General features: G+C 47.2%; 1 protein-coding gene across 4 annotated transcripts in view; it reads left to right on the top strand.

Annotated features, from left to right (window-relative positions):
* The first annotated feature begins 2510 nt into the window (after positions 1–2510).
* Positions 2511–26135, top strand: part of MECR (mitochondrial trans-2-enoyl-CoA reductase) — a 37137-nt gene continuing 13512 nt past the window's right edge. For 2 of the 4 annotated variants that reach the window (XM_031666307.1, XM_031666297.1), the window contains exons 1-3: positions 2511–2729; positions 16970–17067; positions 17519–17650. In XM_031666307.1, the coding sequence (XP_031522167.1) occupies positions 2554–2729; positions 16970–17067; positions 17519–17650 (406 nt within the window). In that variant the 5' untranslated portion in view covers positions 2511–2553. Of the gene's footprint in view, positions 2730–12719; positions 12825–16842; positions 17068–17518; positions 17651–26135 lie in introns of all 4 variants that reach the window. The other 2 variants (XM_031666314.1, XM_031666312.1) reach the window with 2 other exon arrangements.

The following is a 26135-nucleotide window of genomic DNA, read 5'->3' as shown; positions in this document are numbered from 1 at the left end:
TAAAAAATAAATAAATAAATACAAAAATTAACCGGACGTACTTGCGGGCACCTGTAATCCCAGCTACTCGGGAGGCTGAGGCAGGAGAACTGCTTGAACCTGGGAGGCGGAGGTTGCGGTGAGCCAAGATCATCCCACTGCACTCCAGCCTGGGCGACGAGAGTGAAACTCTTGTCTCAAAAATAAAAAATAAAAACCCACAAACTTCTATAATCCTTGAAAGAAGGAAATTCCTGGCCCAGAGTGACCAGCCCAAATCTAAGGAAAAGGAGATGGCACCACAGACAGTTCTAGGCCATGAGGAAATTCTATTACCTGCAATTCATGGAATATTTATGACACCTACCCTGTGCCAGGCTCATATCGGGTGCTGGTGTCATAGAGATAAACCAGACATGGCTCCACTCTTGCCTGGAGCAGGGAATAAATAAGAGACGATGTACTAAAGGCCATAACACAGCTCCAGAGAAAACACAAAGGCAGCAGCAGATGACCTAGGGAGTTGTGAAACATCAGAGAAATGACATCTGAACCTGGAGTTTTCGAAGCAGGGAAGAGCATTTCAGGCAGAAGGAGTGGCCTGAAAAAAGGCACGAGACACACTGGGGAAGATGGGTATCAAATGCAGCTGGATCACAGGCTATGCACGGTCCAGCAGGAGAAGGTGAAGCTGGAAACACAGCGTGGGAGTCAGAGTGCAAAGAATCTTGAATGCAAGGCCAGGAAATTGGACTTGAACCCCTCAGTCAATAGTCCTCAAACTATGCCCCTGCGAGAACCCAGATGGCCTAGACTAAAAGTGAGGGCTATCGGGATGCATAGGAGGCTACAGTCCAGCCCCAAGGAGAAGGACTTGCTGGATGATTCTTCAGGCTTCCTGACTGGGCTCCCCAGAAATTCAGAGAAGCCAGTTTGGTGAAGAAGAGGATGTCGACATCTCAATGTCACTTAGGGAGTCTTACAACAGAAGGTTATGTTGTACTTCCCAGCTCAAATAGGCCTATGTGTCACTGGGGAAAAGGATAAGCAGGACTGGTCATCGTATGTGTGCCCATAAATGTGGGGCCAAGCCTTTCCCCCACAATGGGACACCAACTTTCTCTAATAATCAAAACAAGTACAGACATTTAGTGAGCACAAATTATGAGCCAGACCCTAGTCTGAGAGTTTTATGTGTGATATTTCTCATTTAATCACAATAACCCCCAATAATATTTATCAAATGCTTCCATGTGCCAAGCATTGTACGAAATGCTTCAAGTGGATAATATCTCATTTGACCCTCACAACTATCTTGAAACAGATAACTAGTATTCCTTCCATTTTAAGAATAAGGAAATGAAGACACAGAGGCCTGGTGACTTGTCCAAAATCAAATGACTGGAAAATGACAGAGCTAGGACACAAAGCCAGGTTTGTCCGAATCTAGCTCACAGCACTTTGCTGTGCTCTCTTCCTCAGAGGAAAGGCTTGGCGATGGCAAGCTTCAAGTCAATAAAATCCAGAGAAAGGAACTCTTCCTTATCCTTCAAAGCCCTGGCTCAGTATCTTAAAACCTGTTTCCTGGGACACCTGCATCAGAATATTCTTGGGAGCTTGTAAGGATGTAGATTCCTGGAACCCCCATCCGCAAGATTCTAATTCAGTAGGTCTAAGATGGGACCTCGGATTATTTTTATGCACACAGAAGATTTTGAATCACAGGGCTGGCTCCAACAGCACCTCCTCCATGAGCCCCCACCTCACCCCACTCCATCCCAGAGCACCTCTCTTCAGACTACAGCATTGCACTCTGGCATGAGCCACAGCTCATCTGGGGTTTTAGTAATGTTCATGTCTTCCCTACACCAAAAATAAGACTAGATCCTTCATGGGGCTACACCTTTTTACAAGCATTTTCCAGTGTTCCACTTAATCCCTTTCTACACTGTGAGCATTTTGAGAGGGGGCCCTTCTCCTTGTGATTCCCGTCTTATATCTGAACAGAGTTTTTTACAATGCGTTCAGAGTTTCACTTGCCCATGGTGGCCAAGCTAGGAAGTGGCAGGGCTAGGATTTGAACCTAAGTTTTCTAACTCCAAGCCCCCTATTCCTGCCTCCACAGCAGCTTTCCTGTACTCTCCTCAGTGTAGGGAAGTAAGCTTTGCCTCCCTATGCCGTTACATGGTAGTGGAGATTAAATTAGATAATAGCTTAAAGAGCCTGGCTCGGTGGGCACTCAATATATTATGTGGAGAAGGGTAAACTGAGGCCAGGGAGAGTAAATGATTTCCTCCAAATCAAACACCAAACTGCAGGCTGTAGACACGGCTATGGGCCAGCCCCAGACTCTCCTTGTTGAGAGAGCAGCTTTGGCGGCCTCGCAAGCTCCGCACCCCCGGACACACACGCACTCTAGCGAGGCGCCACCACTTGGGCAGCGGAGGAAGGAAACGCCCTTCAAAGGGAGCGTTCGGGAGTGGTCACCCAGCGGGGCGGGGCGGGGCGCAGGCGCGCAGTCGCTGGAAGATGACGTAGCCGGGGGCGTCAGGCTCTGTGTTGGTTGGAGGCAGCATGTGGGTCTGCAGCACGCTGTGGCGGGTGCGAGCCGCCGCCCGGCAGTGGCGGAGGCTGCTCCCAGCTTCTGGCTGTCACGGACCTACCGCCTCCTCCTACTCTGCATCCGCCGAGCCTGCCCGGGTCCGGGCGCTTGTCTATGGGCACCACGGGGATCCAGCCAAGGTCGTCGAGTAAGAGACAGCGCCGAAACCGGGGAAGGGGACTGGGGTTTCTGGAGGGCTTTAAGACGAGCTGTCGACTGGGAAGAGAGGGACAGGGTCCGAGGAAGGGGGCAGAGAATAGCAAGACGAAGCCGAAGCCCAGGGCGCTTTGGGTAGCTCAGAAAGACCGTACTTGAAGGTAGCTAAAGACCCGAGAAGCAATTATCAGGGTATGAATGGCTGATGTTTATTGATCGAGTATTGTGTCAGGCAATCGCTTGTTTAAATGAATGCTCTCATTTAATTGTCACAACAGTGTTTTGGGGTAGTTACTTGATTTATCCCCATTTTGCAGATGAAAACTGAGGCAGAAGAGGTAAAATCACTCGTCCAAGGTCACACAGCCAGTCAGCGGCAAAGTCAGAATTTAAACCTATGTCTGACTGACTGACCTGCCTGAGTTCTTACTCTTCTGTTATGATTTTTTGGAAGAAGTTTTCAGAATACTTTTACGTCCATTTGGATCTTCACTTGTCAGTAAAGAGTAGGTCATAGACCATTGTTTCCAGAGGACAGGGGACTTGCCCAGAGTGATATCGCTAATAAGTGATTGGAACGGGACTGGAATCCATGGCTTCTGATTCCAAACTCATGTGAGTTTCTCTCCACTCCACCGTATATGCATCTTGGCTTATAAAAAGAGCTGCTTTGGTGCCATACAGACCCAAGTATCTATGTTTGGTCAAATATAGGCTCAACCTCTTACTAGCTGTTTGGTCTTAGAGAAGTCACTCAACCTCTCGTTACTTTTATGACTTTGTCTTCCTAAAAGTCTGTTGGATCTTATTTCATGCTTTGTGCATGTGGTTGATAAAAACAGTATGTCAGTTGCCAACCATTATAAATCTGCACATAAATAGCCATTCAGAAGGGCTATCGGGCCACTGAAGTGGAGCTAAGGCAAAAGCACAGGTCTGAGAATCAGAATACTTGGGGTCAAATCCTTGTCCTAGCTTTGCACTTGGCAAGTTACTGAGGTTCTCTGAGCCTTGGTTTCATCATCTTTAAAAATGGAGACAGTACAGACAAAGTTCATAGTGGTAATCAGCTAAGATCTGTGCAGTGCTCTCCACCAAAAAACACCTGCATACTCTTGTGCAGTATCTTCTTTTTAACTCTTTGGTTCCCAGCAAATAGTTTGATTATTTTCCAAAGGATAGGCAAATGTGGTATTACTTTAATGGTTAAAATTTGGGCTAGAGCTGGTCACAGTGGCTCACACCTGTAATCCCAGCACTTAGGGAGGCTGAGGCGGGTGGATCACCTGAGGTCGGTGGATCACCTGAGATCACGAGTTCTAGACCAGCCTGGCCAACGTGGCGAAACCCCATCTCTACTAAAAATACAAAAAAATTAGCCAGGCTTGGTGGTAGGCGCCTGTAATCCCCGCTGCTCAGGAGGCTGAGGCAGGGGAATCACTTGAACCGAGGAGGCGGAGGTTGCAGTGAGCCGAGATTGCACCACTGCACTCCAGCCTGGGTGACAGAGCGAGACTCCATCTCAAAAAAAAAAAAATTCAAGCTAGATGTTTTGACAGGTTGTGAGGATAAGCCTCAGATAAATTCAAGGTCATGCAATCAGCCTAGCCACATCCAGCATTACAGAAATTGAAAAGAATGTCAAGAAGACACATCAGTCAGTAAACTCCAAATTGTATGTTGATCGCAGGTAATAAAGCATTGTGTCAGGGAAGACGTCTCACTAAGGACTGTGTTGTAAGGAACTGGTACAGCTCTGATGAACACTCCTTCATTTCCAGGAACGTACACCAAATGAGAACAACATAGTGTCTCTCCCACGGACTTGTAGTTTGTGTCTGCAGCAGGACCTGCTACAAAACAGGTGCTCCTAAAATGTTAGTTCAATCTAAATCTAAATTTCCGGAAAAAGTGTACCTGTTATTAAGTTCGGCTGTGGTGATGAGGAAGGCCTGGAAAAGTTCAGCTGAATGCAGTTGCCTCCTAATTGATTCCCTCCTCTTGGAGAGCCAAAGAAGCTGAAACAGACTGGTCTGTTTGCAGATGCCACTTGGGAAAAAAATAAATAAATAAAAAGACAGCTTCTATTATTTCCTTCTGTGGAACTTCAGTAATTTCCCTCTAGTTCAAAACATGATACTTCCAGCCGGGCGCGGTGGCTCATGCCTGTAATCCCTGCACTTTGGGAGGCTGACGTGGGCAGATCATGGCGAAACCCTGTCTCTACTGAAAATACAAAAATTAGCTGGGTACGGTGGTGCACGCCTGTAGTCCCAGCTACTCGGGAGACTGAGGCAGGAGAATTGCCTGAACCGGGAGGCAGAGGTTGCAGTGAGCCGAGATCGCACCATTGAACTTTAACCTGGATGACAGAGCAAGACTTCCTCTCAAAAAAAAAAAAAAGATACTTCCACAAAGCATTATATTCAACTTTGGCTTCACAGCACAGTCACCATTTGTAGTGCTTTTATTTTTTGTATTTGCCCACATAAAATACCAGACAGCTTTTATTTTTTATATATTTATTTATTTATTTTGAGATGAGAGCAAGCTATGTTGCCCAGGCTGGTCTTGAACTCCTGGGCTCAAGGGATCCTCCTGCCTCAGCCTCCTGAGTAGCAGGGATTGCAGGTGTGTACCACCACACCCAGCTTGACCTGTAGTGCTTTTAGAAACTACCGTACATATTCCTAGGCCCCACTCCTGAGGTACTTAGTAGGTACCAAGATGCTGGCTTGGAGCATCTGTTTTTTTCAAAGCTCTCCAGGTGTCTCTGCTGCCCAGGCCAGGCTTGAGAACCACTGCCCTATGGATAGATTGTCAGACAAGCAGTAATTCTCCCCGTGCTCCAGAAGGGCAACTTTCCTTTCTGACCCAGATTCAGGCGGCTTTACTTGTTCTCATATGGACTGAAGCCAGAGACTGGGATTCTCTTTGTAGTCATGTCTTCGAGGTTTAGGGTAACCACACTGTCACAGAAAGAATCAGGTGTCCTTTACACATCCTGGTAACTAGGTGTCTGGGTCAGGTTACACCAGGTAGGGGTCATGGGACTACCTAGAGTCTGAACAGAGCATTGTCAGAACTAGTGTGGTTTGTGATGCTTGCGCTGTGGGCCACACCTCTGCAAGCAGGAGGGAAGGAATGAGGAACAGCCTGCTCAGGTCTGACTTCTCAAAAGGAGGCCTCCAGGTTTCTCCTGTTCTCACGTCCCTGTTTTCATTCCTGTTGGCCTCCAAACATTGCTGCTGTTCTCTCCTAAGCCATTTTCCCCTGTTGCTTAATTTCTTTCCCTTTCTTCCAAAATGGGGTCCCCTAAATAAGTATTTGGGCCTTTTTTATTTAAAAGATTAAACTGCGGATGTAAGTAAAGACTGTGCAGAAGAATGACAAACATTTGAGAAATTTCAGAGTTCTCCATAGCCACTGTCCCTTGTGCAGAGTTCTAGATTCCCTATCAGATAGTTCCCAGAAACCCAGGGGCCATGGATGTGGCTCATGCCTGTAATCCCAGAACTTTGGGAGGCTGAGGCGGGCAGATCACCAGAGGTCAGGAGTTCGAGACCAACATATCAAAACCCTGTCTCTACTAAAAATACAAAAATTAGCTGGGCACAGTGGTGCGTGCCTGTAATCCTAGCTACTTGGGAGACTGAGGCGGGAGAATTGCTTGAACCCAGGAGGCGGAGGTTGCAGTGAGCAGAGATAGCAGCACTGCACTCCAGCCTCGGCGACAAAGTGAGATTCTGTCTCAAAAAAAAAAAAAAAAAGATAGTTCCCAGAAACCCCTTAGTTCTTCTCTTGCCTTCTTTTTTTCCTGAAAGTCCCCTCAGAACTTTACCATTCTCTGGATCTTCTGGTGAAACCAGCTTTCATTTATTGAAAAGCTGTATAGCAAGCATTGGGCTAAATGCCGCCTATATATAAATCACAACAATCCAGTTTGATTATTGTTACTTCCACTTTACAGATAACGAAATTGAAGCTCAAGTAGATTGAAAGGCACTTATCCAAGATCATACAGCTAGGATGTCCCTTCTTTATTAAAAGTCCTTGATATAGACATAGGCCTGAGGAAACAATAGCAGTCACCTCAAATTATTTTTTAAATAAACTTTAAAAAATATATTAAATAAAATATATAGATGGGGTTTCACCATGTTGCCCAAGATGATCTCAAACGCCTGAGCTCAAGCGATCCTCCTGCCTCAACCTCCCAAGATCTCAAATGATTTTTGAGAATGAGATGGACTATAAAATTGGGAAAAAGCTTAGAAGAGAAGGTGAAATTGTAGGTCATTCAGGTAACCCCAAGTTCCTATGCTATATAAAGGGCAGCCCCAACCTTGGGAAACTTTAGAAATACCATTCTCTGTCTCTTCCCCTTTTCAGGATCCCGAGGCTTTTGTAAAACAGCATCCTGATCATCTTGGCTTTCTCACCTGCCTGCTGCTAGTACAAAAATGAAAATGAGCTAGAAAACCCGTGGACGTATACCCATTCTGTCTTTTTGTTTTTGTTTCTTTTTTGAGATAGAGTCTGGCTCTGTCCCCCAGGCTGGAGTGCAGTGGTGCGATCTTGGCTCACTGCAACCTCCACCTCCCAAGTTCAAGTGATTCTCCTGCCTCAGCCTCCTGAGTAGCTGGGATTACAGGTGCGTGCCACCATGCCCAGCTAATTTTTTTTATTTTTAATAGAGGCGGGGTTTCGCCCTGTTGGCCAGGCTGGTCTTGAACTCCACCTCAGATGATCTGCCCACCTCAGCCTCCCAAAGTGCTGGGATTACAGGTGTGAGCCACTGCGTCCAGCCTCCCCATTCTGTCTTAAGCCAGATAGACTTTGGAGGAGCAGGTAGTGGGGCCCCAGGCTATCCATTCTCACTATAGGGCACTGTTTACTCTCAGGAATTTCTTCTTTTTACAGTTAATATAAAGCAAAACTGCAGGTGACTTGATTGTTAAACCCAAATTTTAGTACTTTGGGGAAAAAAAATCGCATTCTGGGTTTGGTGCTCTGTTTAGAGCCCTTTATTGTGGCCATGAATGGAGTGGGAACAGAAGGCATGGATGTAGTAAGTTGGCCAGCATGTATTCTTTGAGAGTTTACTGAGTGCAAGCCACTGAGGGTACAGAGTTGAATCTGTTGTGGTCGTTACCCTCAGAGCCTCACAGCCTAGTCCAGGAGAAAGGCCACCATCGTCCAGTGGTGTAAATGCTGTGATAGGATATGTTCAGAGTGCTGTGGACACCCAGAAGAGGGGTGCCTAACCCCCTCGGGGTAGTCAGAGTGTTCTCTGAAGAGACAGGGTGTAAACTGAGTGCCCCAGAGATCCAGTGAGCAGGAAAGTGGAGGAACGTCCCAAGCAGAGGAACCTACATGTGCAAAGACCCCGAGGGAAGAGAAAACATGGTGTGTCTGATCGGTCCGTATTTGTTGACTGCCCACTGTGCACTCATATGTAATCCTGTGAGAAAGGTGTCTGCTGAAACCAGCTCAGAGGGGACTACCTTCAGATCACAGGGCTCAAGCCTAAGCAGATTCCACATTCTGTAACTCGTACATTACCTTCCATCGGGCCTTCAGACTAGGCTGTGGAGTTTAGGGCCAAGCCGTGCTACCCTGATTTTCTCATTGTTGCCGCTGAAGGTGAAAGCTGCAGGCACACCCCCAGGAATTACACAAAAGACTGGGGTTTTCCCTCCGTCCAGAGAGGCCGGGAGGAAAGCTGCCCCTCGGTGCCACTCCAAGTTGTCTCTTGCCCTCTCCTAGCAGCTCTCTGGGATGAACTGGCCTTTCCCACCCTGGGTGAGGTGGGAGGGGTCCTCATTTTAGAGAAGAAAAAGCAAAGATGACACGAGGTGAACCTGTGACTTGGGATGTTTCTTGCCTGTGTTCCAGTCCCACCTCTGCCACCAATTATAGCAGTAAGGAAATCACGTTAGTCTCCAATTATCTTCAGTTACTCCTTGATAAAATGAAGAGTGACCAAGGTCAGCAGTGGTAAATACGGGTATGTGTGCTGTCCCCACGCAGACCTTCACAGTTCCTTTCTATAGACCTCAAAACGTACACTCCTCTTTATCACATTCTCCCCAGATAACGCTCTTCCTGCCAAGACAAGATGGGCCCTCAACATCCTTCTCAGCATAACACTGCAGCCATGGAAATTATCATGAGACGTGAAACCTCTTTGCTTCAACAATTGTCCAGCTCTGACAATTCTATGAAAGTAGCGCAGGCATTGACTGCCTGCTCACCAATGGTTGTTCCAGCAGCCTCCAGGGAGCAACGGTTTGACTTGAAATCTGGGATCCTGGGCACAAGATTTCACCAGGGACCCTCCCTTGGCCCTTGGCCCTTGGCCCTTGGCCCTTGATTACACAATCAATAGCCCTCCCAGCCTCCAGCCAGACAGGAGCTGCATGGTTGTGTTTTTACCTGTCAAAGAGATCCAAGCAGCTTGCAGGCAGGCAGGGACTGTGCAAGCTGAGTGACAGACACTGCAACTCCCTTGTAGTGGAGTGTCAGCAGATGTAGAATATCATGGGGCCCGCAGACTTTCTGGTCCTCTTAGTTTAGGGAAAGTAGGGGATTGAGAAGGTTTCTTTGCTAACTGGGTAGAAACTTCCAGAAGTTGCCCTAAGTTTCTGATTCTTTCGGTTCAAAATGATTGTGCTAAAGAGCCGAAAAATGAGTCCTGAATGGTGGGAGTCCTGAAAGCCGTAAGAGGTGCAGGGAGGTGTGGTTGTGTCCACCACACTGAACCACGTGGAACAAAGGAGCTTTGCTCAAGTAAAGGAGCTCTCCCTGAGAGCCCAGGACTCCCTTATTTCCCAGGAAGCCAGGCCCTTACAAGCTGTGAGCTGAGGAACTTCATTCCTTCACAATTGCCTAGTTGTGCCCTGCTTATTAATTATTAGTCAAATCCCAGAACAATGTACCTAGCACACCAGGCATTTCACTGAATCACAGAAGGCAGCTTGGTGACCAGGGGACCGCAGACAGATGGGGAGGACCACATGAGGGTCAGTTACATTCACCCAGTGCCCTGTGATGACACAAACATTCTTGGTTCTGTACTAAGTAGATGAGAAAGTCTCTGGCTAGTGACAATTTCTCCCTACCTGTTCTTCCTGCTCGAAATGATATTGACTGTTTGATGTGATTGAGTAAAAGATGAAAGATAAGTACAAATGATTGCTAATTAAATGTGAAACGCAGGAAGGATATCTCAGCAGAGCTAGCTAATGCCCACCTTACACAGCAAGTATAACTGTGCCAGTCTCCGGGGTACTGGCCTCTTTTCCCCCCTCTCAAAAGGCTCTTTCTTCTGCCTGCTTTTGTCTCCCTTGTACTTCATATGGCATCACAGGTGTACAGCCTTGGCCTCAAAGGAGCCATTGTGACCTTATCCAGGCTGGGATCTGTTGATTAAGGACAGTGGCATCCCCTCAAGTTGCATGGCGCCATTACACTCACAGAGGGAGGACGCAAACGGTATGGGGAAAGCAATTTGAGATCTAGCCAGGCTGGGTTGGGTGCCTCATTTGTACTCCAAAACATAGCCACTGTTTCCTTTAGTGAGTTTTTTTTTTTAAGAACGGGGAAGAAATTGCTGTCATTACACTAGAGGTTTAACTCTTGGAATTCAGACTTGGTCCCTGTTTTCCCTCCTGTCTCAGCAGAATGGTATCCTTGACGACGTGGTTAGCACTGTCTGCGGGAACAACAGTGCCTGTGGTATTGATGGCATTCCCTGGGGCAGGCCAAGGCTGGCCTCCCTGGTGAGAGGCATCTGGACCCCTTGACCCCCAGGCTTGCAGCAAGCGTGGGGCCAGCCCCCGCCACCATCCACCTGTGTTTGTAGCTTCAACTTAACTTCCCATCTCCTAGACCCTCACCCCTGCTTGGCCCTCTTCACTCTCCTTCCTCCCACTTCGGTGACTCTCAAATGACAGAGCTGCTGGGCTTCCCAGAAGACAAAGAAGAGAACCAGGGGCCCAGAGCATGGTTTCTCAAACTGCTGTTTGGGGCAGGCTGCGCTGTGAAAATATTGTAGTGTTCCTAGCCCGCGTTAAATCTGGAAAGCTCTGGATGACACAGGCCACATGGGTTTCTTTATTCGGGGACTTCTCAGAGCCTTTATGACTAACGTGTAGTCAGAATCTTAGAAAAGGGGCTTAGTAGGCAGCATTTCCCAAACCAATTGGATCCCAGGAAATACCTAACAGCCAGGCGTGGTGGCTCACGCCTGTAATCCCAGCACTTTGGGAGGCCGAGGCAGGTGGATCACGAGGTCAGGAGTTTGAGACCAGCCTGACCAACATGGTGAAACCCTGTCTCTACTAAAAATAAAAAATAAAAATAAAATTAGCTGAGCATGGTGGCATGCACCTGTAATCCCAGCTACTCAGGAGGCTGAGGCAGGAGAATTCCTTGAACCTGGGAGGCAGAGCTTGCAGTGAGCCCAGATTGCACCACACCACTCCAGTCCGGGTGACAAAGCGAGACTCTGTCTCAAAAAAAAAAAAGAAAAGGCCGGGTGCCATGGCTCACACCTGTAATCCCAGCACTTTGGGAGGCCAAGGCAGGCAGATCACAAGGTCAGGAGATCGAGACCATCCTGGCTAACACAGTGAAACTCCGTCTCTACTAAAAATACAAAAAATTTAGCCAGGCGTGGCGGTTTGCGCCTGTAATCCCAACTGCTGGGGAGGCTGAGGCAGGAGAATGGCATGAACCTGAGAGGCGGAGCTTGCAGTGAGCTGAGATCGCGCCACTACACTCCAGCCTGGGTGACAGAGCAAGACTCTGTCTCAAAAAAAAAAGAAATACCTAACAGCATCTCCAAGGAAAATTCAGCACACACAGTGTAGTGAATGCTGGCGTAGTGTTCAACAGCCTGCATTTTGGAGTCTAGCTTAAGATCAAGACTCTTGAGCAAATTATTTCTCTGAGCCTCAGTTTCCTCTGCTTTAAATTTGGGTGATACCACCCTCCACATAGGCATTTTGAGGACTGAACGTCATCATGTATATAAAATGTTAAGCATACTTGGAGCTCAGTAAGCCATCGACATAAGTTGTCATTTCATTGTTGAGTGAAATCACCCAGAATAGGTTTTTCGACTCTCCTAGACTCCACCCACCCAGCCAACTCACAGTTCTATATGTCTAGCCCTGAGCACTCTCTGCTCTGTATCCATACTGCGGGTCACCTGTGTCCCCTCTCCAAATCTACTCTTCCTTCCTCCCTAGCTCAGCATTCAGTTGTCCAAGCCAAAGGCCTGGGAGCCATCAAAGACTTCCCTCCCGCCACATGGAACTGGTCACCAAGTGACATTAGTGTGCTTATTTAAAAGATTTTACGTTACTGAATCCTTCTCTCCATTCTCATGGCTCTTATGCATATTACACCTGTTGCCTGGTCTACTCCTGGGTCAGATTCTTTGTCATTCCCTCCGGCAGGAAAACCTTTTGTCTTTTCTCCATCCACCCTGTAAATGCCTATTTATCCTTCAAATTATGGTATCCTTTCTTCCAAAAACCCTTTTCGAATCTTCTGTTTTCTTCCTCCCACCAGGCTGGACACTGTCAGCCAACTTTAGCACCACAAGCCTCCTTCTGTTACAGCCCTTCTCCCAGTGTTTCCATGGATGCGTTCCCAGTCCATCAAGGCCCTGAGAAGGGGATTTGTTTTATTTATTTATTTTTTCCTGAGACAGGGTCTCCTGTTGCCAAGGCTAGAGTGCAGTGGTCATTCACAGGTGTGATGATGGTACATACTAGCCTTGAACTCCTGAGCACAAGCAACTCTCCTTCCTCAGCCTCCCAAGCAGCTGGGACTACAGATGCTTGCTACCATGCCCACCTTTATTCATCATGAAGCCCCTTGGCACAGTATCTGGCACTTTCACTGTCAGTAAATATTTGTTGAATTACATTTACTTGAATTTTCCAAAAAGTTGCTGTCTTTCTTTCAGTGACTCAGTGATTCTTTTCAGAGGTATAACCAGGGAATTGTTTCAAAGGTTTGCTTGGATATTCCCACAACTGATAACAGCTGCCATTTCTTCAGCATCTACTGTGTAGGTACTACCATAAATGCTTTACATACATTAACTCATGTAATCCTGTGAACTGAGTTCTCATGTTATCCCATTTTACAAGGGAATATTCTGAGGTGTATCTAGCTGATAAATGACCAAGGTAGGATTCAAACCCAGGGCTGCCTGCTTCACTCCAGATCCGTGCTCTACCCATCATCTGTGAACTGAGATCTACCTGTATTCTCATCTTGACCACAGGCATCTAGATTTTTAAGAAGTGTAGTCTCGCTGCACATGTAATGTATATGCCTAGACTGAATGCCCTTAGGGATAATCTCCATCTTTATTTGAGCCCATCTTTCAGGAGTATTTTCATAAACAGCCTAGAAGGAGGAAGAGCAAGTACAAACAGCTAAGACCCTTTGGTTTGGGCCCTGCCCCTGATTTCCTTAATGACTGGCACTTTTTTTTCTTTTGAAACGGAGTCTCACTTTGTCGCTCAGGTTGGAGTACAGTGGCGTGATCTCCACTTGTTTCAACCTCTGCCTCCCAGGTTCAAGCAGTTCTCCTGCCTCAGCCTCCCAAGTAGCTGGAACTATAGGAACACACCACCACGCCCGGCTAATTTTTGTATTTTTTTTTTTTAGTAGAGACGGGGTTTCGCCATATTGGCCCCACTGCCCACTGGTCTCCAACTCCTGACCTCAATTAATCCACCCACCTCGGCCTCCCAAAATGCTGAGATTACAGGCGTGAGCCACCACGCCTGGCCATGACTGGCACTTATGCCACATTTTCTCACTAGTGAGAAATTTATTCAACAGTGTGTTGAGACTAAAAGTTCTCTGCCCTCTGGGAGCTCACAGTCTAACAAGGAGACAGCACATACACACACATTCTGGCTAACAAAACTAAGTGATAAGTAAAAAGAGCTCTGAACTCAGAGTCTGAAAGACCTGAATCCAAGTCTGCATTTGCATCTGCGGTTCCAAAATCCTGAAAGCTCTGGAAACTGACAGTTTTTTTCTATAACTTATTTGAAGGAAACCTGATCTAACATGAGGTTTTTATGTGGTCTTTATTCATCTCACTTAGCATGAGTATTCCTACATTTTGCTGCAGAAACATTCATGTGTCTGATCACAGGGTGCTGCAGCAGCCCCCAGTGGGTATGTAGATAACACATGGCCCCAAGAGTTTCAGAAAAGGGATTGTGAACCTATGTCTTCTCCTGATCAATTGACAAAAATGTATGAAATGGCTTCACAAACTAAACATTAGTAAACTCATATGAGATAGTCATAAATAGCATGATGTATAATTCTGTACAATGGGAGCATCGAGCAAGTGATTTTTTTTTTTTTCCTGGACTAGGAGGAGGGTTGAAAGATGTCTTAAGGGAAGTAAACTTTGAACTGGGCCTTGAAGGGTGAGTTGAATTCCTCACTTCATAGAGAAGCTGTGGAAGAAACATTCTGGGCTGTAGGAAGAACGTATAGAAAATGTGTAGAAAAAAATATCTTTAAACAGCTTGAGCACATGAACTTTGTCAGCTTACAGAAAACCTCTGATGATCTGTGAAAATGGAGGAGAGAAGCGCTGTGGATAATATAAAGGGGCAGCTAGTCCAAAATCCATTTGCTCTGGGCAGGATTTTTCTTTTGAATGCAGACTTAATACACACATTGAGAGTGAAACATCACTATCTGGGCTGATGCCTCCTTGCTTCGCGCCCACCTGTTAGCGCTCCCTCCCTCTCCCCATAAGGCAACTACAGCCGGTCCAGCCTGTGCTCATTTCACTGCCCTCTGCTTGGTGTGGGGTCAGCACCTTACCTGCTGGCTTCTCTAGATCACACTGCCAGGTTCAAATCAGGTCAGCCACTTGCTACTTTGTAGTGGCCGTGAGCAAGTTATTTACCTCTTAGAGCCTTTGTTCCTCAGCTGTAAAAGCAGAACAATAGTATGAGAGCTGTTGTAATAGGAGAGCTGGCAGGTAAAGCACTTAGCAGTGTGCCTGACTGGTAAGCACTGAATAAACAGTAGTTATTACTATTGCAAGGACTCCCCATCCTCCAGCTATGTGTAAATACATACATTCCTTAATTGAGTAGCTGGGACTACAGGCACACACCACTACACCTGGCTAATTTTTGTATTTTTAGTAGAGATGGGGTTTCACTAGGTTGACCAGGCTGGTCTCGACCTCCTGACCTCGTGATGCATCCACCTCAGCCTCCCAAAGTGCTGGGATTACAGGCGTGAGCCCCCGCACCCAGCTATTATTAAACATTTCTAGAAAATCACACTTTTACCACAAGATCAAACCTGCGGTGTAATTAAAAGGTCAGATTTCTGCAGGAAGTAGGTGGAATTACATCAGCTTAGTTTGGTGATACTGTTGCCTAATGCTAAGAACCTCTTGTTGGCAGTTTTATGTGTCTTGGGTAAGTAAAAATGAATTATTACTTAATAAATGCATTTGGGCAGAGAGAAACATTGCAAACATGAAATCTTAGGGGTGTGGAGAAAGAAAGAAAGCAGTCACTGGTGATTAAAAAGTCACAGGCCCCTTGGGTCTAGTACACTGACCAGTACTATCTGGTTGGCAGATCTCCTTTTTAAAAAAACTTTTTTGAAATAACAAAAGTAACACATGTACATTGCAACTTGGCCTCCCTCAAAAGCTTTCTTGCAGGTTTTGCCCATTAAGCAAAGTTTCAGTGGGATAAAGATGTTGCCACCGTGGTGTCCAAGACCCACCACAAGCAGAGGGACTTACCACTGACTTAACATGGAAAAGGCTCCCAGAGGGGATCAGGTTCAAACCACTACTGCAACTCTGTTTTACAAATGGAGAAACAGAGGCCTAGAGCAGAGAAGAAACTTGCCCATGGTGACCCAGGCATCCTGTGGTTGAGCTTTACGCCCAGGACCCTTAGCCCTCCACCCAGGGTCCTTTCTGCCAGACAAGAATCCTCCTCCAGAAGGGACATCACTCAGAGTGAATCACGGCCACCCATAGAGGTCTTTGTGAACTACATAAGCCATCTCCCCATTACCCCCACACTCCGCAACTAACAGAAATATCTCCTCTCCCCTGTATATATTACGACCAAGAATAAAATCAAACAGGTGGAGGACATGTCAGCTAGCCTGGGATTTCCCAGGTATGCCTGTTGGTAAGAACTACTTGGGGTGCCCTCATCTGGAGATTCTGGCTCAGTAATTGAGAGGTAGGCCTGATGATTTATATCCATGAACATACCAGGTAATTCTTATAACCAAGCGAGTTTTGGGAAACACAGGGCTCATCTAGGCCAGCAGAGGTTTCCTGTCCCAGAGAGGGCAGTGGGGTTGAAAGGCCAGGTGCAGTGGCTCACACCTGTAATCCCAACACTTTAGGAGGCCGAGGAAGGCGGATCACAAGGTCAGGAGTTCACGACCAGCCTGGCCAACATAGTGAAACCCCATCTACTAAAAATTTTTAAAAAAAAATTAGCTGGGCATGGTGGCAAGCACCTACAGTCCCAGCTTCTTGGGAGGCTGAGGCAGGAGAATCACTTGAACCCGGGAGGCAGAGGTTGCAGTGAGCCGAGATTGCGCCATTGTACTCCAGCCTGGGCGACACAGTGAGACTCTGTCTTTAACAAAAAAAAAAAAGAAAAACACTGTAGATTTTCCACTTGTGGTTAATGAGAGTCAACCTGTATCCTATGTTGATTTCTTTTTTTTTTTTTTTTGAGACAAAGTTTTGCTTTGTCACCCAGGATGGATGGCACAATCTCACCTCACTACAATCTCTGCCTCCCACATTCAAGCAATTATTCTGCCTCAACCGCCCGAGTAGCTGAGATTACAAGCACCCACCACCATGCCCGGCTAATTTTTTTATTTTAGTAGAGACAGGTTTTCGCCATGTTGGCCAGGCTGGTCTTGAACTCCTGACCTCAGGTGATCCGCCTGTCTCAGCCTTCCAAAGTGCTGGGATTACAGGCATAAGCCACCACGCCCAGCCTTCTGTACTGATTTCTTATGGTACCTCTCTTTTATAACAGAACTATAATTCCTGGGCACACATGGCAGCTCAGAAATGTTGCCTGACCTACTTTGGGGAGATGAGTTGAGCGAAACACCCAATCTAGCCTGGATGACATGAACATCTCCGTTTGGCTTTGTGCTTAGACTCAAGAACCTGGAGCTAGCTGCTGTGGGAGGATCAGATGTCCATGTGAAGATGCTGGCGGCCCCTATCAATCCATCTGACATAAATATGATCCAAGGTAACCTTGGTTTCTGTGGCTTATGTTAATTGGCTTTTTTGTTCAGCTGCCACCTCGTTTTCATTCCTCCTCAGGTGTGGGTGTGAAATGCCTGTGATTAGCAGCAGCTGTTCTCCAGATGAGCCGTCTACAGGCTGTGTCAGCCCTGTCTGGCCTCCCTTTTCTGGCATGTGAGGATTTTTGAGAAGATTGCAGTGGGGAGTAAACTAAACCTTGTGAAGTGCCTACGACATGCTGGTTTTATTTCTTATGTTATCTGATCTTCATAATAACCATGAACACTAAAGAATACAGTCCCCCTATACAGACAGGTAAGCTAAGGCTCAGAGGTTGGTTAGGCAGACAGTCCAAAGCAGAGCCCAGATCAGGCCTAGGGTGGCATGTACTCAAGTCCATGCTCTTTCACTGCCCAAACATCACTGGTTGACCCTTTAATGCTCTTCTTCCTCAGGAAACTACGGCCTCCTTCCCGAACTGCCAGCTGTTGGAGGGAACGAAGGTGTTGCACAGGTGGTAGCAGTGGGCAGCAATGTGACCGGGCTGAAGCCAGGAGACTGGGTGATTCCAGCAAATGCTGGTTTGGGTGAGTTTCTCCAGGTGTCAGCTGCCTTTTCGTTCTTCCAGATCCTATTTCACCCACTCTGTAGACGTCCACTGATTGGCTCAGTGTACCTGGGTAATGCAGGGTTTTTTTTGTTGTTGTTGTTTATTTATTTATTGAGACAGAGTTTTGCTCTTATTGCCCAGGCTGGAGTGCAATGGTGCGATCTCGGCTCACCACAGCCTCCGCCTCCCGGGTTCAAGTGATTCTCCTGCCTCAGCCTCCCAAGTAGCTGGGATTACAGGCGCCCACCACCACACCCAGCTAATTTTTGTATTTTTAGTAGAGATGGGGTTTCACCATGTTGGCCAGGCTGGGTCTCAAACTCCTGACCTCAGGGATCCGCCCGCCTCGGCCTCCCAAAATGCTGGGATTATAGGCATGAGCCACCACACTTGGCCTTGTTTTATTTTATTTTTTTTGAGACAGAGTCTCACTTTGTCACCCACGCTGGCATGCAGTGGCACGATCTCGGCTCACTGCAACCTCCGCCTCCCAGGTTCAAGCAATTCTCCTGCCTTGGATGCCCGAGTAGCTGGGATTACAGGTGCCCACCACCACGCCCGACAAATTTTTGTATTTTTGGTAGGGAGGGGTTTTTATCATGTTGACCAGGCTGGTCTCGAACTCCTGACCTCAGGTGACCCACCACCTCAGCCTCCCAAAGTGCTGGGATTACAGGCATGAGCCACTGTGCCCAGCCTGAATTTTGTTTATACATGGAGATGAGCCAAAAGGCATTTCATGTAGAGGACGTAAAATGAGCAGAGACACAAAGGTGAGATTGGGAAATGGTGGAAAATCCACTGTAGCCTTAGCAGAGGGTTTGCACATAGTAGAGGATTGCACGAGTGAGAAAGAAGGCCAGAAAGGCAGGTTCAATCACTTGAGCCCAGGAGTTCCAGGCTACGGTGGGCTATGATTGCACCATTGCACTCCAGCATGGGCAACAGAGTGAGACCCTGTCTCTATTTTTTTAAAAAGGTAGCTTGGGTCCACATGGGGTAAGGCCCTTCCCAAGCCAAGGTAATGAGCAGGATTTTCTTTGATATATTATAAGGAGTCATAGGTGAGTTTTATTTTTTAGCACTTAACAGTTTTCAAGGCACATCTGTTATACACATCGATCCTCACAGCAGCTACAAGAGGGAAGCAGGACATGTATTATCCACCCATCGGACACAAACTGAAGCTTGAGAAGTAAAGCCCTGGCCCAAACTCAAACAGCAAAATGACAGTGTTCACTGGATTCTTTCTCCTGGGTTCCCACTACACACCAGTGTTATGATCTTCTGGGTTGTAACTTACAGCGACCCAGCTCAAACTTGCTGTAAAAAAAGAAGTTGGGGCTGGGCATGGTGGCTCACGCCTGTAATCCCAGCACTTTGGGAGGCCAAGGTGGGTGGATCACCTGAGGTCAGGAGTTCGAGACTAGCCTGGCCAACATGGTGAAACCCCATCTCTAATAAAAATACAAAAAATTAGCCAGGTGTGGTGGCATGCGTCTATAGTCCTGGCTACTCGGGAGACTGAGGCAGGAGAATCTCTTAAACTCAGTAGGCGGAGGCTGCCGTGAGCCGAGATCACGCTACTGCACTCCAGCCTGGGCAACAGAGCGAGACTCCATCTCCAAAAAAAAAAAAATAATAAGTTAAGGGCAGGTGCAGTGGCTCATGCCTGTAATCCCAGCACTTTGGGAGACTGGGGCGGGCAGATCACCTGAGGTCAGGAGTTCAAGACCAGCCTGGCCAACATGGTAAAACCCCATCTCTACTAAAAATACAAAAATTAACCAGGCATGGTGGCATGCCTGTAGTCCCAGCTACTCGGGAAGCTGAGACAGGGGAATCACTTGATCCCAGGAAGCGGAGGTTACAGTGAGCCGAGATCGTGCCACTGCACTCCAACCTGGGCGACAGAGTGAGATTCCATCTCAAAAAAAAAAAAAAAAAAAAAAGTTAATTGATCTGTGGAACTGGGAAGTGTAACAGGTTGAAAGCTTTGGGTTCAGCTGGATCTAAGAGCCCCAGTACTATCAGAGTTGTGTCTCTCACTTGTTCTCAGATGGGCTGTCCCCACATATTGATATAATCAAACCAACAAATACTTATTGGCCACTCTCTTTGTGCCAGGCACTACTCTAAGCACTTCATGTATATTAACTCAATTGTTCCCACAACATGAGGTGGTTATTTCCTTCCCATTTTGCAGGCAATACAACAGTAAATGCAATGGAAAACTGTAAACTATTGAGCAGTTTGTCCAAGGTCACCCAGCCAAAAGTGATGGAGTTAGAATTCAGATCCACTCTGATACACCCCTCTCGTAGATGGCCACCAGCAGCCTGAGGTTCATATCACCCTAAAAACAAACATATGAGCACATCCTCCACAATCATGTCCAGCACATCCCCCAGAAGGGCCCTGAATGGGCAACCGGAACCAGTCCCCTGGGGTGGGGTAGGGCCACTCCGGTTGCTCTGATTGAGTCTCTCACCTTCCTCCATGGTACAGAAGGTGGGGCCTTGTGGTTGACAGCCCCAGAGATTAGGAAGGAGCACTTGTAGAAAGAAAAAAAAATACTAGGGGGAAAAAAAAAACAGTAATAGGAGTCTACTACAAGCTCTTTGCTTCTCTAAGATCATGGAGGCTGCCAAGAATGGCTGCACCATCTCCTACACCCACCTGGCGGTGAAGGAACTCAGCCATTTGAGCAAATTGAGAGCTGCGAGGATTCACTGGATCCTGATGCCAGTGCTTCGGGCCAGCCCCTGTGCTGAGTGAAGGTCCTATCAAGGTGAGCAGACAGTTCCTGCCCTCAGAGTGCTCTTGGCTGGCAGTAGGAGGCCCAGGAATGGAAACACAACACTTAATACAATACAGTATTACAAGCACTATAATCACAGGATTGACACAAAGACAAGAGTCCTCTATCTTGGAAAGCCTTAAAAAAGGCTTCCCGGAGAAGTGATGCTTGAACTCAGTCTGGAAGAGCTGCTGGAAGTGCAGCCAGTGGGCTAGGTGAGGAGGGGCTTCCCAGGCAGGGAGTGCAGCGTGTGTGAACGTAAGTGATAAGAGAAGGCACAGCACTGGTGGGGAGCCGCAGGTAGCTCAGGATGGCTGGCTCATGGGTGGGAGTGGAAGAGAAGTGAGGTGGAGCTGGAAAGGTGGGCTGGAGCTGGGTCCTGGTGGGCCGGCATCCACAGTGCAAGGGGTACCAACGGAGAGTTAAGTAGAGGAATGATTTGTTAGGATTTGTGCAATGCAGAGAATGGTCTGCAAACCATTGGTCTGGAAAGGCAGAGGGTGGAGGCAGAAAGCCTGTGAGGAGGTGGGCAAACAAGTCAGGCTTCAGATGATGAAGGGTGAGGGTCTGAATAAGACAGGGCCGTAGGGCTGGAGAAGAGGGTGTGGAGTCAAGAGCTAAAGTAACAAGATTTGGCAATACTTTCAGTTTGGAAATGAGAATAAAGGACATCTGCCAGGTGTCTGGGTAATTGTACGTGTGGTGGTGGGGGTACCCAGAACAGGGATTCTTCCCTGGAGAAAAGGTGATTCTTTTTTTGTCTTGTTTTTCTTTTGAGACAGAGTCTCTCTCTGTTGCCCAGGCTGGCGCAGTCTCAGCTTACTGCAACCTACACCTCATGGGTTCAAGCAATTCTCCTGCCTCAGCCTCCCGAGTACCTGGGACTACAGGCGCCCACCACCACGCCCAGCTAATTTTTGTACTTTTAGTAGAGATGGGATTTTGTCTTGTTTGTCTTGTTGGTCAGGCTGGTCTTGAACTCCTGACCTCAGGTGATCTGCCCCCCTCAGCCTCCCAAAGTGTTGGGATTACAGGCATTGAGCCACCGCGCCCGGCCAAAAGGTGAGTCTTTTAAGCAAGGTGCCAGCCAGAGAGGATGAGGATTTTATAATTGTGAGTACTGCAATTAACTCAGTGTATTCAGTAAACATTTTGTAAGCATCTGCAGCATGCTGGACTCGAGGACACAGCAGTGAACGGACATGGTCTTTCTTCTCATGAAGACTGCCATTTAGTAAGAGTGGCAACTATTAAACATATAAGTTCTCAGCTGGCCACAGCTTGGTCATTTTCCATGGTTCTGAGCTGCCCAGCTGTTGCTGAGCCCATAGCCGGCCTTTTCCCACGTGCAGCCAATCCCAGGGGAGACTAGACCAGATGGTGTACATAGATCTTTGCCAACTGACTTTCTCCTTGGGAAATACGCAAAACCTTCCTGAGGAAGCACAGAGCCATAGAAAGAGCACTGGCTCTGGAATCAGGGGCAAGTTCTCTTTCCAGCTCCACTGTATGACCTGATTTAAGTCATAGCTACTTTGTGCCTGAGTTTTTTCATCTCGAAAATGGGACTAATAGTCACTGCCTACCATGTCTCAGTAGACTCTTAATAAAACTCAACTGAGCGAATATATGCAATGATCTTTGCAAATGCCAAATTTCTCTATGAATTAGATCAGGAGTTGGCAAACTTTTATCTTAAAGGGCCAAATAATAAATATTTTAGACTTTGTAGGCTATACCATCTTTGTGACTACCCAATTCTACTATCGTAAACATACAGACAATATATAAACAATTGAGTGAGCATGGCTGTGTTCCAGTAAAACTTTATTTGCAGGACCGGGCGTGGTGGCTCATGCCTGTAATCCCAGCATGGGTGGCTGAGGCGGGCAGATCGCTTGAGTCCAAGAGTTCAAGGATGGCCCGGACAACTTGGGGAAAGTCCATTTCTACAAAAAATTAGCCAAGTGTGGCAGCGTACACCTGTAGTCCCAGCCACTGGGGAGGCTGACATGGAAGGATAGCTCAAGGCCCGGAAGCAGAGGTTGCGGTAAGCCACACTCCAACCTGGGCAACAGAGCAAGACCCTTGTCTCAAAACAAAAAAACACTTTATTTACAAAAACAAGTGGTGAGCCAGATTTGGCCCACAGGTCACAATTTGCTGACCCCCAAGTTAGATAATGGAGATGGTTAAGGGTCAGTTGCATATGAGTGAGGAATTGGGAATCCTCAGAGCTAAGGTCTGGGAATTAGCATCATTAAAGGAAAACAATGTGTGTTATACACCCACTGTATGCTAGGCATAGTGATAGTCTCTGTACAAATGTCTTTAGTTTAATCTTCCCACTATGACATAAGTGTTATTTTCTGCATTTCACAGATTAGGGAAATGGAAACTCAAAAAAGGTAAAGTGATCATTCAAAGTCACACACTAGTGAGTGGCAGAGCCAGGGTTTTTAAGCAGGTCTCTCCAACTTCAAGCCTAAGAGTTCTACTTGAAATCCTGAAAGCCCTTGTCTCTGACCATGGATGCTGCCTCCCTCCCACCCAGCGTCTCTTGAGAAGAGGATTAGGGACTGCTAAGCCCCAGAAATTCATATCAAGGGCTGGATTTCCATTGTCGTGCCATAAGAGGAATTAGAAAATGCCCTGGATTTCATACATAGAAAGCCCTGCACTAAGCATTTGGCACAGGGTAGAGTGCATTAAGTGTTAGCTGAGATGAGTGGGAACAATGATTTGAAGGCCAGTCTGGGGAAAGCCCACAGGATGCTGGGGCACTTCCTGGATTCCAGAGGAATCCTTGCCTTTTCAGTCTCTTATTTTCTCAGCCATAGACCTACTCTAGGATTGACACAGCCTTCAATAGAAAGTGTTCCCAGGCCGGGCTTGGTGGCTCACGCCTGTAATCCCAGCACTTTGGGAGGCCGAGACAGGCGGATCACGAGGTCAGGAGATGGAGACCATCCTGGCTAACATGGTGAAACCCTGTCTCTAACAAAAAATACAAAAAATTAGCCAGGCGTGGTGGCAGGCATCTGTGGTCCCAGCTACTCGGGAGGGTGAGGCAGGAGAATGGCGTGAACCTGGGAGGCGGAGCTTGCAGTGAGCCAAGATCGTGCCACTGCACTCCAGCCTGGGTGACAAAGCAAGACTCCGTATCAAAAAAAAAAAAAAAAAAAGTGTTCCTGCCTCCCATCCCCAGTTCCTGGTCCCTAAAGCCCACATTGACATCCCCATTTCCTACAGCACGGTTAGTGATTACCCAGGCTGCCCCCTGCTTCCCACAGCTGACCCACATAGGACCAGGATACCATTAGAATCCCAGCAACTAAATAGTGAGCAGGCATGCCCAAGAGCTTCGGAAGCACAGGCCAAGGGCCCCGAGCTGCCACAGTGACCAAATGCTGAGCCAACAAGGCTCCAAGCAATTTCCCTAAGGTGACACAGTGAAGACACAGTGGAATCAAGGCTGGAGTCTCTCTGACTCCAAAGCCTACACTCTTTACCCCTTCTTCATACAAGATCCTGCCCATGTGATGCAGACCCCTTACCCAGTCCTCACCAAATCCTATTGATTCTATCTTTAAAACAGAACTCGAATCCATCTTCTCTTCCTCATCCCCACTGCCAAAGTCCCAGTCTAGGCAGCCATCATCTCATACCTCAACCCCCGCAAAGACCTCTCGCTTCCACACTGCCCCTCCCTACTCCACAGTCTTCACCCAGCAATAAAGTGATCTTAAAGCACATATCAGATCATCTCAGTCTCCTCTCAAAGCTTGTTAGAGGCTTCCCACTCACTCATTCACTAAAACAAGATCAGCTCTCCATACCATGGTGCTGAGGTCATGCTTTCATACCGCAGATTGTGACCCGTTTGGGAAATCAATCTAGTGAGTTGCAAATAGCACTTTTTAAAATTAAAGTTGAGCAGAAAAGAATAAAAAATAGAGTATCTCTTACATAGTAAGGGTAAGTATTCTGTGAAACACAGGCTTGTGTTACATGTATATTCATGTATGTATATGTACGAATTCACAGTGGAATTCATGGTTACTGTGGGTCAGAATTCTGAAAGTGTCACATCACCTGCCCAGCCCCCGCTGCATCAGCCAGGCCAGCTGCGTCTCAAACCACTCTTCCCATCAGTCTCCACCCTGCGGTGCAGCATCATCCCATCCCAGTCCTGTGTCTGTCCTGCTGCAGCATCTCTGCATCTGCTGCGTCCCCTGCCTAAGATGTTCTTTGTGTGCTCTGAGTCACTCTTAGCCTGTCACCTCCTCAGAGAAGTATCCTTGACTCGCATCTAAAGTAATTCCCTTGCTGTTACTGTCTCTTTATAATTTATCATTATCATATCTGCTTTTTTTCACCTGTTCAACTCCACTAGAATGAAAGCAGGGAATGTGTCTGTGTTGTTCAAGTGCCTGGGTGCAAGATAAATATCTGTAGATGGAAGGAAGGCAGCCCAGATACCCAGGTTCCAGCTCCAACTCTACCTAGATAAGCCAGGGGGCTTTGGGCAAGTGACTTCCTCATTTCCTCCCCTGTTGCATGAGGGGTTCAAAGTCGATGCTCGATAAGGGCCTTCTCAGTACTGACATTCTGGAATTCTTTTGTCTGGAACTGGAATGTGGGCTGGGAGTTGATGCTCATTTCTTTCCAGCTTATAGAATTTTTCATTTCCTTATCTCATTTGATTTCTACAGTAGCTCCTGGAGGAGGCGAGTCAGGCTGTTCTTGCCTGTGCCATTTACACATTAGAGTAACTGAAACTCAGTGACAGGAATTTTCTCAAACCAGCAGAATAGCAAAACCAGGTTTGGCATCTGTGCTCTTGACTTCTACTTTTATGCTTTGTTCCCTAAAACCACCTGAGTCAGGCCGGGTGCAGTAGGTCACGCCTGTAATCCCAGCACTCTGGGAGGCCGAGGTGGGTGGATCAGCTGAGGTCAGGAGTTTGAGACCAGCCTGGCCAACATGGTGAAACCCCACCTCTACTAAAAATACAAAAATTAGCCGGGTATGGTGGCAGGTGCCTGTAGTCCCAGCTACTCGGGAGGCTAAGGCAGGAGAATCACTTGAACCCAGGAGGCAGAGGTTGCAATGAGCTGAGATTGCACCCACCAGTGCACTCCAGCCTGGGGAACAAGAGCGAGACTTCGTCTCAAAAAAAAAAAAAAAAAAAAAAAAACCCCACCTGAGTCAGCTTGCTCTGGATGAGAAGAATGAGGACTGTGTAGGAAAAAGGGGGCTTTCTCAGCTTCTCCTGCCCTAGTGGTAATATTACTACTGTCTTACCCTTAGATTGCAGCAGTTTGAGGTCATTAACTCCCTGCATGGTGACATTAGCTAAATCTGATGGTAACTCAGAAAAGCAGCCTCTCTGAGTTGCCCTTACAACAGTATTTGGCATTTTTTGTTTTGGTTTGTTTTTTGGTTTTTGGGTTTTTTTGAGACAGGGTCTTGCTGTGTCACCCAGGCTGGAGTGCAGTCACACAATCATAGCTCACTGTGTCCTTAAATTACTGGGCCCAAGCAATCCTCCCACCTCAGCCTCATGAGAAGCCAGGACTGCAGGCATTATACCCAGCTAATTTTTTTTTTTTTTTTTTTTTTTTTTTTTTTTGTAGAGACAAGGTCTCACTATGTTGCC

The sequence above is a fragment of the Papio anubis genome, chromosome 1, assembly GCF_008728515.1.
Source record: "Papio anubis isolate 15944 chromosome 1, Panubis1.0, whole genome shotgun sequence".
In the NCBI taxonomy this organism is placed as follows: domain Eukaryota; kingdom Metazoa; phylum Chordata; class Mammalia; order Primates; family Cercopithecidae; genus Papio; species Papio anubis.
The sequence above is the reverse complement of the archived record's forward strand: the minus strand, read 5'-3'. Positions and strand labels throughout refer to the sequence as shown.